Raw genomic sequence first — 17851 nt, forward strand, 5'->3', positions numbered from 1 at the left:
ACCCACAATCGCGCCGGCTGCAGCATCCCAAATTTGACTTTCTTCCTATGGAGCACCGCCTTGGCTCGGTTGAAACTCGCCCTCCTTCTCGCCACCTCCGCACTCCAATCTTGATATACGCGTATCACCGCATTCTCCCACTTGCTGCTCCGTGTCTTCTTAGCCCAGTTCAGGACCGTCTCCCTGTCCCTGTAGCGATGGAACTTCACCACTATTGCTCTTGGTGTTTCCCCTGCCTTTGGTCTTCTCACGAGGACCCAGTACGCTCCCTCCACTTGCAGGGGGCCATTGGGGCCTCAGCTCCCATTAGAGTATGGAGCATCGTACTCACATACGCCCCAGCATCAGCTCCCTCTGTTCCTTCGGGGAGACCTAAAATCCGTAGGTTCTTCCTCCTCGAGCTGTTCTCCAGGGCTTCCAGGCTTTCTATGCATCTCTTGTGTAGTGCCTCGTGCATCTCCGTTTTTACCACCAGACCCTGTATCTCGTCTTCGTTCTCGGCTGCCTTTGCCTTCACTCCACAGAGCTCCATCGCCTGGACCTTCTGTGTTTCCTTTAGTCCCTCGATTGCCAGTAACATCGGCGCCAGCACCTCTTTCTTGAGCTCCTCCACACATTGTCGGAGGAACTCCTGCTGTTCTGGGCCCCATACCATCTGGGCTCCCTCGGCCGCCATCTTGCTTCTCCCTTCTCTTCTCTGCCGCTGCTCCAAAGGATCCTCCGCAATCTGGCCACTACTGTCGCGCCTTTCCATCCACACCCGGGGGGACTCCTTCCTTTGTCACCTCACACTGGGTTTGGCCGCAAAAAATTTCCGTTGGGGCTCCCGATAAGAGCCCAAAAGTCCGTTGAAACGGGAGGTGCCGAAACGTGCGGCTTAGCTGGTCATCGCCGCAACCGGAAGTCCAACAGCTGCATTTTAAGCAACATATAAAGCACGGGTAGTTTAATAAATTCTTTTCACAAAATAATTTGTGATTTACGTCAAACATTTTACAAGAGAATTAACGTGAATTACAGGATTTTGACCCTGAAACAGTAAAGGAACAGTGATATATTTCCAAGTCAGGATGGTGAGTGACTTGGAGGGGAACCTTCAAGTGGTGGTGTTCCCATGTGTCTGCTGCCCTTGTCCTTCTGGATGGCATTGGTTGTGGGGTTGGAAGGTGTTGCCTGCTTGGCGAATCCCCGCTGTGTATTTTTTAGATGGTACACACTGCTGACACCGTTCATTGGTGGTGGAGGGAGTGATTGTTTGTGGAAGGGGTGCCAATCAAGCAGGCTGCATTGTCCTAGATGGTGTCAAGCTTCTTGAATGTTGTTGGAGCTGCAGTCACCTAGGCAAGTGGAGAGTATTCCATTACACACATGACTTGTGCCTTGTAGGTGAAGGTCAGGCTTCGGAGAGTCAGGAGGCGAGTTTCTTGCCGGAGATTCCTAGCCTCTGACCTATTCTTGTAGCCACAGTTTTCTATGGCTACTCCAGTTCGGTTTTTGGTCAATGATAACACCCTTGATGTAGAGGATTCAGCGATGGTAATGCCATTGAATGTCAAAGAGCAATGGTTAAATTCTCCCTTGTTGGAGATGGTCATTGTCTGCCACTTGTGTGGCGCAAATGTTACTTGCCACTTAGCACAAGCATGGATATTGTTCAGGTATTGCTGCATTTGAAATGGACTGCTTCAGTCGCAAACGATGCTGAACATTCAATTGGATTTTCACTGAATAGTGCACTAAGAAAATCCCCACTTCTGGCCTTTTAATGAAGGGAGGACATTGATGATGCAGCAGAAGATGCTTGGACCTAAAACACTATCCGGAGGAATTCCTGCAGTGGTGCCCCAGGACTAGGATGATTGACCCACAATCATCACAACCATCATTGTGATAGACATGACCCCAGCCGGCAGAGAATTTTCTTCTTGATTCACATTGACTCTACTTTTGCGAGGTCTCCTTGATGCCACACTCAATCAAATGTGGCCTTGATGTCAAGGGCAGTCACTCTCACCTCACCTCGAGAAATCTGCACTTTTGTCCTTGTTTAAGGCTGTAATGGGATCAGGAGCTGAGTGACCTTGGTGGAACCCAAACTGAGCGTCAGTGAACAGCTTATTGCTCAGCCAATGCCGGTTGATAGCGCAGTTGATGATCCCTTCCATCACACTACTGAGGCGGCAACTGAGGGTGGATTTTTCCTGTTTGTTGTGTACAGGATATATATGGGCAATTTTCTACATTGCCAGGTAGGTGTCAGCGCTGTAGCTGTACTGGAAGAGCTTGGCTAGGAGTGCTGCAAGTTCTGATGCGCAAGTCTTCAGTGCTATTGTCAGACTATTGTCAGGGCCTGTAGCTTTTGCAGTATCCAGTGCCTTCAGCCATTTTTCAACATCAGATGGAGTGAATCGAATTGACTGAAGACTGACATCTATGATGCTTGGACCTCTGGATGAGGCTGAGATGGATCATCCACTCTGCATTTCTGGCTGAAGATTGCTGCGAACGCTTCAACCTTAACTTTTGCACTGATGTGCTGGGTTCCTCCATCATTGGGGATATTTGTGGAGCCTCCTCCTCCAGTGAGTTGTGTAATTGTCCACCACGATTCACAACTGGATGTGGAAGCACGACAAAGCTTAGATCGGATCCATTAGTTGGGAATTTTTTTTAACTGTCTATTACTTGCTGCTTTGCTGTTTGGCGTGCAAGCAGTCCTGTGTTGTAGCTTCACTAGATTGAGACCTCATTTGTAGGTATGCCTGGTGCTGCTCCTGGTATGCCCTCCTGCGCCCTTCATTGAACCAGGGTTGATCCCCTGACTTGGTGGTAATGGTAGAGAGGGGTCATGCCAGGCCATGAGGTTACAGATTGTGCTGGAGTACAATTCTGCTGCTGCTGATGGCCCACAGCGCCTCATGGGTGTCCAGTCTTGAGTTGTTAGATCTGTTCTGAATCTATTCCATCTATCAGTGGTAATGCCACATAACATGATGAAGACTATCCTCAATGTGAAGATGAGACATTTGTCTCCACAAGGACTGGACTGTGAAATAGTCACTCTAACCAATACTGTCATGTACAGTTGCAGCTGCCGCAGGCAGGTTAGTGAGGATGAGATCAAGTATATTTTTCTCGGTCATTGGTTCCTTCACCACCTGCCACAGATACAGTCTAGCAGCTATGTCCTTTAGGACTCGGTCAGTATTGATGCTCCCGAACAACCCTTGGTAACAGAAATTGAAATACCCACCCAGAGTACTTTTGGTGCCCTTGCCACCTTCAAGTGGTGTTCCACATGAAGCAGTACGATTCATCAGTTGAAGGGGTGCTGTACATGGTAATGAGCAGAGGTTCCATTGCCCATGCTTGATCTGATGACATGAGACTTCATGTGAATGGAGTCGATGTTGAGGACTCTCAAGGCAACATTTTCCAACTGTATATCACAGTGCCGCCAACTCTGCTGGGTCTGACCTGCCGGTCGGACAAGACATACCCAGGGATAGTGATGGTTGTGTCTGGGACATTATCTGTAAGGTATGATTCCGTGAGCATGCCTTGTCAGGCTGTTGCTTGACAAGTCTGTAAGATGGGTCTCTCAGTTTTGGTTCCAGAAGTTAGAAAGGAGGACTTTGCAGGATCAACGGGGCTGACTTTGCAGTTGTCATTTCCAGTGTCTAAGTCAATGCCAGGTCGTCTGCCTGGTTTCATGCCTTATTCATTTTTTATTGGTTTGCTAGGCCATTTCAGAGGACTTTCAAGAGTCAACCACATTGCTATGGGTCTGGAGTCACATGTAGGCTAGATCAGGTAAGGGTGGCAGATTTCCTTCCCTGAAAGGATATTAGTGAACCAACAATTCTTAAAACAACGGCAATGGTTTTCTGGTCATCATTAGACTTTTAATTCCAGATTTTTAATTAATTCAAATTCCGCCATCTGTCCTGGTGGGATTCGAACCCGTGTCCTCAAAGCATTACCCTGGGTCTCTGGATTACTCATCTAAGATTTCTTTGGTGTAAACAATTGCTTCAGAGGTTGGCAAGAATTGATCTTGAGATATTTGTACCTCAAAATCAAGAACAGAATTTAGAATTTCTATCGTAGTTGGTCCAAAGGGTTCATGCAGTGTTTATGATCCACACAAGCCTCGTCTAACCCTACTTCATCTCAGCTGATCAGGTGACCCATGCCTCATTCTCTACTTTCCCCTAAAACACATCTATATTATTCACTTCACATTTCACATTCCAACCAGCATAAAGAAGTTTCCCCTAAAATCCTTATTGAATGGATTGGTAATTTCAGACGGTGTTTAGCTTGGCATTGCGTTCATCATGTTATTTTCAATTGTAAAATAGAGAGAGAGAGAGAGAAGATAGGGTAAATTACTTTTTTAAAATTTAAAATAAAGTTAATGGAATTGTTAAAATAAAAGTTTCACTCGGTTGAAAGAAGAAAAATAAAATTGAGGTAAAACTAGAATGCGAAAATAGGGAATAAAAATAATAGGATACAAAAGGAAACAGGAGGATCAGAAATTGTGCTCACTTTTAATTTATTTTAGGATGAATCAAGACTCTTCCTTTTTCTGAGTAGATTTAGTAGAGCACTAATGTTTCTTCCCCCCACTACAATACATCTGGACGCTGCTGGTAAACCTCGCAAAATAAGAATATCCCTGAATTTACTGACAGTGCAAGAATTGTTAAGTGAGCTTTGCCTAACCTTTCTCTAGGCATTATCGACTGCTGATGCGAAGGAGAGATTAAGGATTGCATTCATGTGAACACCACATCCTGTTCCGTATATCTGTAACATTGCCTCACAACACACCTGCTGCCAAAACACTCATTTGTGCCTTTAGCCTCTATGCCAAACTATCCCTCTGCTCTCCTGACCTAACAACAATCTTCTACCCGCCATAACCTTGAATACAATCAAAACACACCTGATGCCAAAACCCTCATTCATGCCTTTAGCCTCTATGCCAAACTATCCCAATGCTCTCCTGACCTAACAACAATCTTCTACCCGCCATAAACTTGAATACAATCAAAACTTTGAGAAAATCCTAAACCGCATTAAGTCCGGTTCGCCCATCATCCCTGTGCTCACCGAATCACATTGGCTCTTGTCCAACAAAGTCTCAACTTTAAAATTCTCACCCTCATTTTCAAATTGTTCCATTGTCTCACCTCTCCCTATCTCTGCAATCACCTCCAATCCTCCAACCCTCCAAAATCTTTGCTGCATCAATTTTAGCCTCTCGTAAATCCCTGATCTTAATCACTTCACAACTGATGGCTGTCCCTTCAGCTGCATGAATCCTTGGCTCTGAAATCCCTTCCCTAACCCTCTCCAAACCTATTTCTACCATTCAGATGTCCCTTAAAACCTAGCTGTGATGAAGCTTTTGGCAACCTCTAACATCTCATTATGAGACTAAGTGTCAAATTTTGTTTGATAACACTCCTGTGAAGTGCCTTTAGAATGTTTTATTACAGTCAAAGATACTATTGTAAATAGAATATATATATATTATTTATAAATATATATATATATATATACACACACCTTTACCTATTTTAAAAGTATATACACTGCATTAAAAATAGCTTGTTTCCACTTTAAGAGCCATAGTTTTGTATTGCTGCCCAGAATTGTGAAATGTTTAGCAAGACAGGAGATAGCGGCAATAGCAGACTCAGTTTTGCTTTAAATATCTCACTTTCAGACAATAACAGATGGTTATATCAGAGAAAAACATTCATAATATGATGAAGTAATTCACATTTATCTATGCAAGCCACAAGTTGCATCAGGAAAAGCCATGAAAAATTGTCTCTAATGTGCACTGAATTGAAGATATGTTTATGCCAGTGTTTCTGCTTCACACAAATCTCTAGCTGCCCTCTATCTTAACTCCATCAACATAAAGTTATATTCCTTTCTCCCTTGTGTTTATTTAACTTCTCAGTAAATGCATCTATATACTAGCCTCAACTGTTCAGTGTGGTAGCAAGTTCTGTATTCCAACCAGCCTCTGGGTAAATAACTCACATTTCTGGACACTAATTTTTGTTTCCCACCACAAGTTGCAACATTTTCTCTTCATCTACTACATCAAACCTTTTTGTAATCTTAACGATCTCTCCTGGGGGTCACCCCTCAACACTCCAGAGAAATGAACCCCAGCCTGTTCAATTTTTCTGGTGAGCATAAGCTCCCAGCCTTCGTGTTATCTTTGAAAATATTTTATGCACCTTGTCCAGGGGTGTGATCTTCTCTTCCAAACCTCCTTCCCTACATATTCCACACCTCTGATGTGAGGAGCTCATGAAGGACTGGTTCTCAAAATGTTTATCTCCTGCTCTCCCAGACCCCTTCCTGACCCAAACCTCCTCTCAGAAGCCTCCCCCAGCTCAACTTTTACAGCTCGCTACCTTCTCCCCCAATTCCTGGCTACCAAAATTCCTGGTTTTGGTACCCTCCTTGCTAAAATAGAAATATTTTCTTTTCCTACAAATTGAGATAGAAGATCAGTCAGGATTGTATTGAATGGTGAAGCATGCCGAAAGGGTTGAATGGCCTGTTCTTACTTCTTATGTTCAATGCAATTGCACTTTCCACACCAATCAGTTGCTTGTAACCTGCCCTCTCTTTCCAAGGTTCCTGCACTTCCCCTTACTACTGCACTAAGGCCAGGTTAGGTCTTGGCTGTGGTGCCCTCCTTAGTCAAATGGCCTGACCACACTCACAACCACAAGAATATTGGAAGGCAAATGAAGGTTGGGGAGCAGGGACGCTGGCAAGTAGGTAGCACCTTCATAAGATACACAGAAATAATTATTTCTGAAATTGCCAAAATGTGTTTACCTCAAATGGAACAAAGCTGCAATTAAACCTTTGACAGAATGTAAAGACAGACCCTGAAATATGGATAGTTGACTGTACATTGATTAATAAAAGAAATAATCCAAATTCATCTCATTTTTGGTTTACAGACTGAAAAGGAACGGGTAAACTGAAGTTATTATCAACCTTCCAGTGTCTTGCCTCTCCATCTCTAATTAATCGCATTTATATTTCCATGCGCCCACCTCACATGGGGACACTCCCCCAAACAAGCCCCCTTACTTCAGAGGGACATTAGGTCAGTGTTTTAAATCGTGTGAAGGCACACCAAAACCGTTGCCCCGACTGAAGGAAGAACATTTTCAAAGTCCAAATTAAGTCAAAACTGAAAAACGAAATGACCCAAAGTTTGGGCTGAGTGAACCAAGCGCTCTTACCGTCCTCGTTCTCGTCAAAAACAGGCGTTTTATGGGAATGATTTGCCCCCATCTTCAGCTCTTTAAAATAGATCACATTATCTGGGGTAGGTGATCAGAAGTTGGGCTGCAGCATGGGCGATATTCACACATTCAGTCTGGAGCCCATGGAGCCTTCCGTGCTGGTCAGTGTCCAGACCCGAGTCTTGGAACGAGGTGGGAGGGGTGTGTGTGAAGAGGATCAGCTCTTAAAGCGACCGGCAGGGATGAGGGACAGGACGAGGGGTCATCCTCAGAACACCAGCTCCTCCACCTATAGCCACCTCCGTCTGTGCCTGAAAAACTTTCCCAGCCAAATTCATGCAGATTCTCTGCCCTGTCTTCTCCCGCCCAGCCCAACAAGAAGTGCGAAGAGAGAGAGAGAGAGAGTATGGATAATCCGCTCAAATGGTTGTTGGGGCGACCGGCTGTCTAGGAAACGGTGCCTGAGGTCGAGATTGTGGACATCACTGGATCATCAGTCATTACACCGTCTTGTTGCCAACCAGGTCTTCAATATTTAAGTGTTCGTAACATTCGTTTGCTTTAAAAAAAAACAATCCAACTCCCACCTACAAAGGGAGGTTTGATTATAACCTATACAATATGCCACAGCCACCTGTATTGGGGTTTAGAAATGAAAGCAGTTTTTCTATCCCGCCAGTACCATGGAGCCAGGATCAAGCCGGAGGCTGCAGCGGTGTGAATCTGGGCGGCTCTCAAGTTGTTGGAGGTGTCCCTGGGCTGGGCGGGTGGTCGCTCGCTCTCTGGACACACACTGATGGCTCGAGCTACCAGACCATCTGACTTCAATCGCTCACCTCTGCTGGCAACGACATGTTCTGGGGTTGAGTTGAACACGTGTCTCCGGCACCACCCCCTCCCAGGGTAACTACGAGGACAACTTGCATCTCACACCAGCACGGCTAGAAACAGGGAAGTGGGTTGCAAAAAAAAAACCTCAGAAACAATAAACAGAAAATGGAATCGAAAGTCAAAATATAAAGAGCTACTCTAAAACATGAACAGATGCAACGGGGTAAAGCCAGGGATGCAGCTAATGAATAAACAGAACTGAAACTGGTCACTGTGCGGCTGGTCACTGGAAGTAAGTTAAAGTTGATAATGGAGCATTAAGAATTGGCGTGAATGTTTGCAAATGTTGCTTATGGAGCTCTGTGGAAAAGGAGAACTCTTTAATTTAGTTTAACTGAGTGTAAAAGCTGAAAAAGTCGTCCACATGACAACTTACTCAATTAAAGTTCAAGAAACTGATAGTATTTATTTTGAAAACTAGTAATTAACTGAAAGCTTTCGAGAGCACGGTGTTAACGATGTTCTCTCTGTCCCTCCATCCATTCCTCAGATTTTTTTCCATCCTTTATTTCGGTGCCGAAGAAACAGCGCTCTAAAGTGACATCTACTGGCACAAAGAATAAAAAATATGATAGCACATAAAACAGGAGTGACTTCTTAACCCACGAATCTGTGTGGGGGATTCCAGCAATTGGTAATCCAATCCTGGGAATCTTTCACAAATACTGACACTCTGGGAGCCCCTGCAAATTGTCAGAAATTAGTATGAAAGGAGAGCCGAGTTACCCCCCCCCCCCCCCACTTAGTTCAGCAGCTGACAAACCATGTAAATCCTCAGTGGATGCAGAGAGAGTGGGCACTCAGGATGTCACACAAAAACTGCTGTCATTAAAAACAATCTACTTTCAAACCTAAAATGGGCAATGAGAACTAGAACAATGTAATTAAAAGGTTTGAAGTTAGTTTCACAAACTTCTGAGATTGTTGTGTTGAGATTGCAGTGTTAGTCACCCTTGACCCCATATTTGCTGAGCTTGATTGGCTCCAAGTCGACCAACGACTTGAGTTTACAATTCATATCCTTATTCCTTTGACACTGAAGCAGGTTAGGCTTGCCTGCAACAAATCCTGGACAGGATACAGGCTTGAACTGATAAGTGGCAAATAACAATTTTGACACAATAGTGAGAGGCACGGCCGTCTCCATCTACCTTTGATATTCAGTGTCATTACCATTATCAAATCACCCACCATTAATAATCCGTGGGCTATCATTGAATAAAGTCTCAACTGGGCCAATTACAGAAATGATCTGGCTATCCAAGCAGATCAGAATCTGGCTATTCTGTCACAAATGTATCGCTGCTTGAATCCTCAAAACTTCAGCATAACCTACAAGGCACAGTCAGCAATGTGGTGGAGTATTTTCCACTTGCCTGGATGGGATACAGATGCAACATCACACAAAACTCAAGCAGATCCAGAATAAAGCAGGCCATCCAGCACCTTAAACAATCACCCCACACCATGGGAATTCCTCCACCACTCAGACAAGATCAGTATGTGTTTGGGAACACAATCACCTCCAAGTTTCCTTCGTAAATCACACACCATCATTCCTTTATCATCAATGAGCCAAATTGCTGAAACACCCCATAATAGCAGTGTGAGAGTAACTTCACCAGTTCGACTACAGGATGACCAATAAATGCTGTCCTTGTCAACAATGCTCACATCCCGAGATATTTTTTCTCCATTGGCAAGTTCAAGAAATTAATACCAATAGAATAATGTCACCTCATACAAAAAAGTGAGATTTAATGTTAAAATGGCTGCTTAGGGGGAGGGGGTAAAAGAGAGAGGACGACGCCAGAAGGTTGGCTCGCTGTAAAATAGCTGAATCCCAATACTGGTCACGGAAAATACAAGAAAACCACCACCACGCAGTTTTCAACGACGGATTTCTTTACGTGTGGGGTGGCTACGTGACATATGAAAATAATGAAGTTTATCTCCCGAATGATGAAATCTGGGTTTATGAAATAGAAAGTGGTGTATGGCAGAGAAAACCGATGAAAGGAGAGCTCCCTCGTCCTATGTCGGGAAGCTGTTCAGCTTGTCTGAATGGTGTCATGTATATTTTTGAAGGATATGATGACCTCGGATATAGTAATGAACAGTATTGTGTTAATTTGCAAGTAAAGGATGACATATTTAGCACGGTAGCATTGTGGATAGCACAATTGCTTCACAGCTCCAGGGTCCCAGGTTCGATTCCGGCTTGGGTCACTGTCTGTGCGGAGTCTGCACATCCTCCCCGTGTGTGCGTGGGTTCCCTCCGGGTGCTCCGGTTTCCTCCGACAGTCCAAAGATGTGCAGGTTAGGTGGAAAGATGTGCAGGTTAGGTGGATTGGCCATGATAAATTGCCCTTAGTGTCCAAAATTGCCCTTAGTGTTGGGTGGGGGTACTGGGTTATGGGGATAGGGTGGAGGCGTTGACCTTGGGTAGGGTGCTCTTTCCAAGAGCCGGTGCAGACTCGATGGGCCGAATGGCCTCCTTCTGCACTGTAAATTCTATGATAATCCATGATAATTTACTTGGAAGAAACTCAATAATTATCAAGGAAATCCTCCTACTCCAAGAGACAAACTTTCATGCTGGGTATATAAAGACAAGTTGATTTTTTTTGGTGGCTATGGATGCAAGAAAATCAATGAATTAAATGATTAATTTGATGTCAATGAAGCATCCTGGGAAGAAGAGATGTTTTGGGGATGGAATTATGACATTCATGTGTTTGACCCCAGTATGAATATCTGGTACCAGCCAGCAACTAAAGGAATGCCTCCTCGTCCTCGAGCAGCACATGCATGTGCCACACTGGTTTTCTATTTGGAGGAAGGATACTGGAAACCAGAATTAACAATTTACACTGTTTGAACTTAGACACGTGGACTTGGTCAGGAGAAATTACTGTTAAAGGAGTGCGCCCACAGGGTCGCTCATGGCACACTCTGACTCCTGTGACAGATGATCAGATTTTCCTTTTTGGAGGTCTAAGTGCAGAAAGTCAACCTCTTAGTGATGCATGGATATACAGTGTTGGAGCTGCTGAATGGAGGCAATTGGAACACTGTCCTAAGAATAGACCAAGGTTGTGGCATACAGCCTGTCTGGGAAAGGAATATGAAGTGATAGTGTTTGATGGGAGCAAGGATGACTTACTTTCCTATGATTCTGGCCACTGTAATGATGTGCTAATCTTTCAAACACAGCCCTATCCACTTTTCAGGGTGTGCTTAGATTGCATTGCCAAAAATTCCACAATTTTACAAAATCAGCTTCCATGGTTACCTCGTCAATTGTTGTCTCAAGTGCAGAAGAAAATCACTTTCTGTGTTTCAGCTGGACTCTAAGATAAATGAGAATTGTAATTTTAACTGAAAGTTTGATATAAGAAGGTTTCCGTATAACTCGTAATGATGTATTTCACAATATATATCATTATGATCGGCAATGTAATGTTTGAAATGTAAAAACCCAAATTGGGTTAATATAAATGTGATTGTTCTGTTGTACTGTATTTTATTCATTTTTGAGGACTAATTAACATATCTACTCTACTAATGAATTTTATATCATCCTGAGACTAGATTCTGAAATAAAATGTTTTGTGTAATAATAAAAAATAATATTTTTTTTTAAAAATGTCTGCTTAGCTCTCATACCACAAAGCGCTCATGGATTTCAGTGATTGAGACCATCTGTTCAGTTGCCTCTCCCCATCCCTCCCCCTTGCTCACCAAACAAATCTTCACTAATGGTTCTCCCTGTGCTAGCCCTGGACTTGTTTATTTCTCTAGTTTCTCTCCTATTTCCTTCATGCAGTTTCCATGCTCATCTTATCCATGAGACCCCCTTCCTGCTCTCTTGACCCTATTTGCACTAAACTGCTGACCACACAACTTCCCTTCCTGGCCCTAATGTTGGATTGCCATCTACCTTTTGCACAAGGGGAAAAGTTACTCCTTGCTTACCAAGGACAAAGGCTCACCCCGACAAGTGAGAGTTTGAACCCTTCTTGGACAACAGCAGTTAGTGGAAACTGCTACTAATCCACATGCTGAACATAATAAGCTGAGTGTATGCATTGCCATATCCTCTGAACGGCAGCTGTCCATTGATTGAGGTCTGCATCTACAGCAGCAACTAATTGCCCTATCTCGCAAGCTAACCACACAATGTGGGCAGGGGGGCATTCAAGTTGGGGAACTAAAAAGGAATGTAATTGTGGTATGGGACAATATAGTTAGGGGATAGGTACTACACTGTACATCTGAGAACATGAGTCCCAAAAGCTGTTACCTGCCTGGTGCCAAGGTTAAAACAAAGAACAAAGAAAATTACTGCAAAGGAACAGGCCCTTCGGCCCTCCCAGCCTGTGCCGATCCAGATCCTTTATCAAAACCTGTCTTCTATTTTCCAAGGATCTACTTCCCTCTGTTCCCCGCCTGTTCATATATCTGTCTAGATGCATCTTAAATGATGCTATCGTGCCCGCCTCTACCACCTCCGCTGGCAAAGCGTTCCAGGCACCCACCACCCTCTGCATAAAAAACTTTCCACGCACATCTCCCTTAAACTTTCCCCCTCTCACCTTGAAATCGTAATCCCTTGTAATTGACATCCCCACTCTTCGAAAAAGCTTGTTGCTATCCACCCTGTCCATACCTCTCATAATTTTGTAGACCTCAATCAGGCCCCCCCTCAACCTCCATCTTTCCAACAAAAACAATCCTAATCTACTCAACCTTTCTTCATAGCTAGCACCCTCCATACCAGTCAACATCCTGGTGAACCTCCTCTGCACCCTCTCTAAAGCATCCACATCCTTCTGGTAATGTGGCGACCAGAACTGCAAGCAGTGTTCCAAATGTGGCCTAACCAAAGTCCTATACAACTGTAACATGACCTGCCGACTCTTGTACTCAATACCCCGTCCGATGAAGGCAAGCATGCTGTATGCCTTCTTGACCACTCTATCGACCTGCGTTGCCACCTTCAGGGTACAATGGACCTGAACTCCCAGATCTCTCTGTACATCAATTTTCCCCAGGACTCTTCCATTGACCGTATAGTCCGCTCTTGAAGTAGATCTTCCAAAATGTATCACCTCGCATTTGCCTGGATTGAACTCCATCTGCCATTTCTCTGCCCAACTCTCCAATCTATCTATATTTTGCTGTATTCTCTGACAGTCCTCCTCGCTATCTGCAACTCCACCAATCTTAGTATCATCTGCAAACTTGCTAATCAGACCACCTATACCTTCGTCCAGATCATTTATGTATATCACAAACAACAGTGGTCCGAGCACGGATCTCTGTGGAACACCACTAGTCACCTTTCTCCATTTTGAGACACTCCCTCCCACCATTACCCTCTGACTCCTGTTGCCCAGCCAGGTCTTTATCCATCTAGCCTGAACCCCATACGACTTCACTTTTTCCATCAACCTACCATGGGAAACTTTATCAAACGCCTTACTGAAGTCCATGTGTATGACATCTACAGCCCTTCCCTCATCAATTAACTTTGTCACTTCCTCAAAGAGTTCTATTAGGTTTGTAAGACACGACCTTCCCGCACAAAACCATGCTGCCTATCCCTGATAAGTCTATTTTCTTCCAAATGTAAATAGATCCTATCCCTCAGTATCTTCTCCAACAGTTTGCCTACCACTGACGTCAAGCTCACAGGTCTATAATTCCCTGGATTATCCCTGCTGCCCTTCTTAAACAAAGGGACAACATTAGCAATTGTCCAGTCCTCCGGGACCTCACCCGTGCTCAAAGATATCTGTTAAGGCCCCAGCTATTTCGTCCCTCACTTTCCTCAGTAACCTGGGATAGATCCCATCCGGGCCTGGGGACTTGTCCACCTTAATGCCTTTTAGAATACCCAAAACTTCCCCCTTCCTTATGCCGACTTGACCTAGAGTATTTAAACATCCATCCCTAGCCTCAACATCCGTCATGTTCCTCTCCTTGGTGAATACTGATGCAAAGTTCTCATTAAGAATCTCACCCATTTCCTCTGATTCCACGCATAAATTCCCTCTTTTATTTTTAAGTGGACCAATCCTTTCTCTAGTTATCATCTTTCTCCTTTTTTACGAATAAAAGGCTTTGGGATTTTCCTTAACCCTGTTAGCCAAAGATATTTCATGACCCCTTTTAGCCCTCTTTATTGCGCTTTTGAGATTTGTCCTACTTTCCCGATATTCCTCCAAAACTTCATCAGTTTTAAGTCGCCTAGACCTTATGTATGCTTCCTTTTTCATCTTAGCTGGTCTCACAATTCCACCCGTCATCCATGGTTCCCTAATTTTGCCATTTCTATCCCTCATTTTCACAGGGACATGTCTGTCCTGCACTCTAATCAACCTTTCCTTAAAAGACTCCCACATTTCAAATGTGGATTTACCCTTAAACAGCTGCTCCCAATCCACATTCCCTCGCTCCTGCCGAATTTTGTTATACTTGGCCTTTCCCCAATTTAGCACTCTTCTTTTGGGACCACTCTCGTCTTTGTCCATGAGTATTCTAAAACTTACGGAATTGTGATCGCTATTCCCAAAGTAATCACCGACTGAAACTTCAACGACCTGGCTGGGATCATTCCCCAATACCAGGTCCAGAATGGCCCCTTCCCGAGTTGGACTATTTACATACTGCTTTAAAAAACTCTCTTGGATGCTCCTTACAAATTCTGCTCCATCTACGCCTCCAACACTACATGAGTCCCATTCAATGTTGGGGAAGTTAAAATCTCCCATCATGACCACCCTATTGCTCCTACATTTTTCGATAATCTACATATTTGTACCTCTACTTCACGCTCGCTTTTGGGAGGCCTGTAGTAAAGTCCCAACAATTACTGCACCCTTCCTATTTCTTAGCTCTACCCATATTGCCTCAGTGCTCGAATCCTCCATTGTGCCCTCCTTAATCACAGCTGTGATATCATCTCTGACCAGTAATCCAACTCCTCTACTCCTTTTACCTCCCTCTCTATCCCTCCTGAAGCATCTATACGCTGGGATATTTAGTTGCCAGTCTTGCCCTTCCCTTAACCAAGTCTCAGTAATACCAATAACATCATATTCCCAGGTACTAATCCAAGCCCTAAGTTCATCTGCCTTACCTGCTACACTTCTCGCATTGAAACAAATGCACCTCAGACCACCTGTCCCTTTGCGTTCATCATCTCTTCCCTGTCTACTCTTCCCCTTAGTCACATTGAGTTTATTATCTAGTCAGGACTTCTCCTCACAGCTGGAGATGAACTTGGAGTGGGTGGAGAAGGATCCAGTTGTTGTGGTCCACATGGTGACCAATGACAAAAGTGGGACTAAGAAAGTGGTTATTCTAAGAGAGTATGAGCAGTTAGGAGCTAAATTAAAAAGCAGAGCCACAAAGGTAATAATTTCTGGATGACTACCTGAGCCACGAGCAAATTGGCATAGGGTAAATAAGGTCAGGGAGTTTAATGTGTGGATCAAAGACTTGTGTGGGAGAAATTAATCAGATACTGGCAGCAGTCCTGTGGAAAGAGGGAGCTCAACTTTGGGATGGGCTTCACTTGAACTACTGAGGGACCAGCGTACGAGTGAATTGAATAACTGGGGCTGGAGAGAAAGCCTTAAACTAAATATTGTGGAGAAAGTTCAGGCGAGTAAAATTAAAGAGAAAGGACAAGGCTATAGTGCAGGGTATGGGTGTGGGCAATGATACCAGAGTGTGACAGAAAGTGACTGAGCATACAAACATAAGAGTGCATCAAGCAATGGGGTCAGAGAAGGGAAAAATGGTGTCAAGATGAAATGAAAGGCTCTTTATCTGAATGCTCACAATATTTGTAACAAGGTGCTTGACATTTGAGAGGATAGAAAGAGAGTTGGGATTGCTCTGTTAATAAAAGATGAGATTAATACAGCAATGAAATGATCTTCGCTTGAAGATCAAGATGTGGAATCAGTTTTGGTGGGAGATAAGAAATAACAAGGAAGATAAATCACTGCAAGGTTTGTTCCAAAGACCAGTGATGGGTAACCTGGCCAGTGAGTGAGCCACATGGGTGGTCCTCCTCCATCTCATTGGGCTGCAAGATCGAAATCAGGCTTGTTCACTAACCATGACATGTTTGGGCCACATGTGGCCCCCAGGCTGCCGGTTGCCCGCCACTGGCATAGACCCCTATCAGTAGTTACTTTGTAAGACAGAGAATAAATCAAGAAATAATGGGAGCTGGTAAGAAATGTACCACTCCTTCCACCACAGACACACTGTGGCAATAGTGTACATCATATGCAAGATGCACTGTGTAAGGATCCTCCCGTTCAAAACTTGGGGCGTCATGGGGGGTCGGAGAATGGCCGTGAATTCCGCGCCCGCCGAAGTCTCCAAAGGGAGAAAAGTCGGCGGGGCGTCAATGGCGCCGCAGACCTCGGAGAATGGCACGGGTGGGCACAAGGCAATCGATTTTGGGCCTGCCGATATTCTCCCGTCCGGATGGGCCGAAGTCCCGTCGGCGTGATGACCGGGTCACGTCGACGTAAATCAAACCTCCTTTCAATCGGCGTCAACCTGTGCTCCAGGTTTACGCCGACCAGCGTGGAGGTGGGTGACGGCCTGGGGGGTTGGCCGCTGGACAGGCGATGGCATGGCCCGCAGTCTGAATGTGTGGGGGGAGAGGTGTGTCTCGGGTTTTGTGTGTGTGTGCGCGGCGGAGGGGGGGGGGGGGCGTTAGCGTGGGCTGGGCTCCGGGGGAGTGCCGGGAGGGGGGTTGAGTGCCGGGGACGGGAGGATGAGTGCCGGGGAGGGGGGATGGGGGGGTCCGTGCCGCGGAGGAGGATGGGGGGGTCCATGCAGGGGAGGAGGATGGGGGGGTCCGTGCCGCGGAGGAGGATGGGGGGGGTCCGTGCCGCGGAGGAGAATGGGGGGGGGTCCGTGCCGGGGAGGAGGATGGGGGGGTCCGTGCCGGGGAGGAGGATGGGGGGGGTGGTCTGTGCCGGGGAGGAGGATGGGGGGGGGTCCGTGCAGGAGAGGAGGATGGGGGGGTCCGTGCCAGGGAGGAGGATGGGCGGGTCCGTGCCGGGGAGGGACGATGGGGGGTCCGTGCTGGGGAGGAGGATGGGGGGGGAGTCCGTGCCGGGGAGGAGGATGGGGGGGTCCGTGCCGGGGAGGGAGGATGCGGGGGTCCGTGCCGGGGAGGAGGATGGGGGGGGGTCCGTGCCGGGGAGGGAGGATGGGGGGTCCGTTCCGGGGAGGGAGGATGGGGGGGTCCATGCCGGGGAGGGGGGTTGCGAGGGCAAATGAGTTGGTCCACCTGGCCAGGTGCCAGTCTCCAACAGTTGGACCATGCGGTCCATGCCACCTGGCTGGGGGGAGGAGGGGATATGGGCAATGATGAAATGTCGTCGTCGTCCCCCCCCCCCCCCCCCCCACCCCCCCCCCCCCCCCCCAACCAGGCCGTCATGTTTTCCGATCATCCAGCGATGTTGGCCGCCGTGGCGGCAGCCGCTAATGTCTATGTTGCCCTGGATGAGGAGGAGGAGGAGCGTGCCAGAGAGGCGGCGCAGGCTGCCGCAGAGGGGCAGGCGGCAGCCGCCCAGGCTGGAGGGACACCTTGACCGACAGGACAAGGAGGGGGAGGA

The 17851-nt window shown here is 46.0% G+C and overlaps 1 protein-coding gene and 1 pseudogene across 2 annotated transcripts in view; one reads left to right on the plus strand and one right to left on the minus strand.

Moving 5' to 3' along the window:
* LOC140426746 (serine/threonine-protein kinase 32A-like) overlaps nucleotides 1-8214 on the minus strand; it is a 550050-nt gene extending 541836 nt beyond the window's left edge. For both annotated transcript variants that reach the window (XM_072511884.1, XM_072511881.1), the window contains exon 1: nucleotides 7299-8214. Coding sequence is in view for 1 of the 2 variants with exons in the window: in XM_072511881.1 (XP_072367982.1) it covers nucleotides 7299-7350 (52 nt within the window). In the remaining variant the exon portion in view is untranslated. The remainder of the gene's footprint in view (nucleotides 1-7298) is intronic.
* A 1771-nt stretch (nucleotides 8215-9985) lies between these two features.
* LOC140427375 (kelch domain-containing protein 1 pseudogene) lies at nucleotides 9986-11573 on the plus strand (annotated as a pseudogene).
* The last annotated feature ends 6278 nt before the right edge of the window (nucleotides 11574-17851 follow it).

Source organism: Scyliorhinus torazame, chromosome 7 (assembly GCF_047496885.1).
Source record: "Scyliorhinus torazame isolate Kashiwa2021f chromosome 7, sScyTor2.1, whole genome shotgun sequence".
Classification (NCBI taxonomy): domain Eukaryota; kingdom Metazoa; phylum Chordata; class Chondrichthyes; order Carcharhiniformes; family Scyliorhinidae; genus Scyliorhinus; species Scyliorhinus torazame.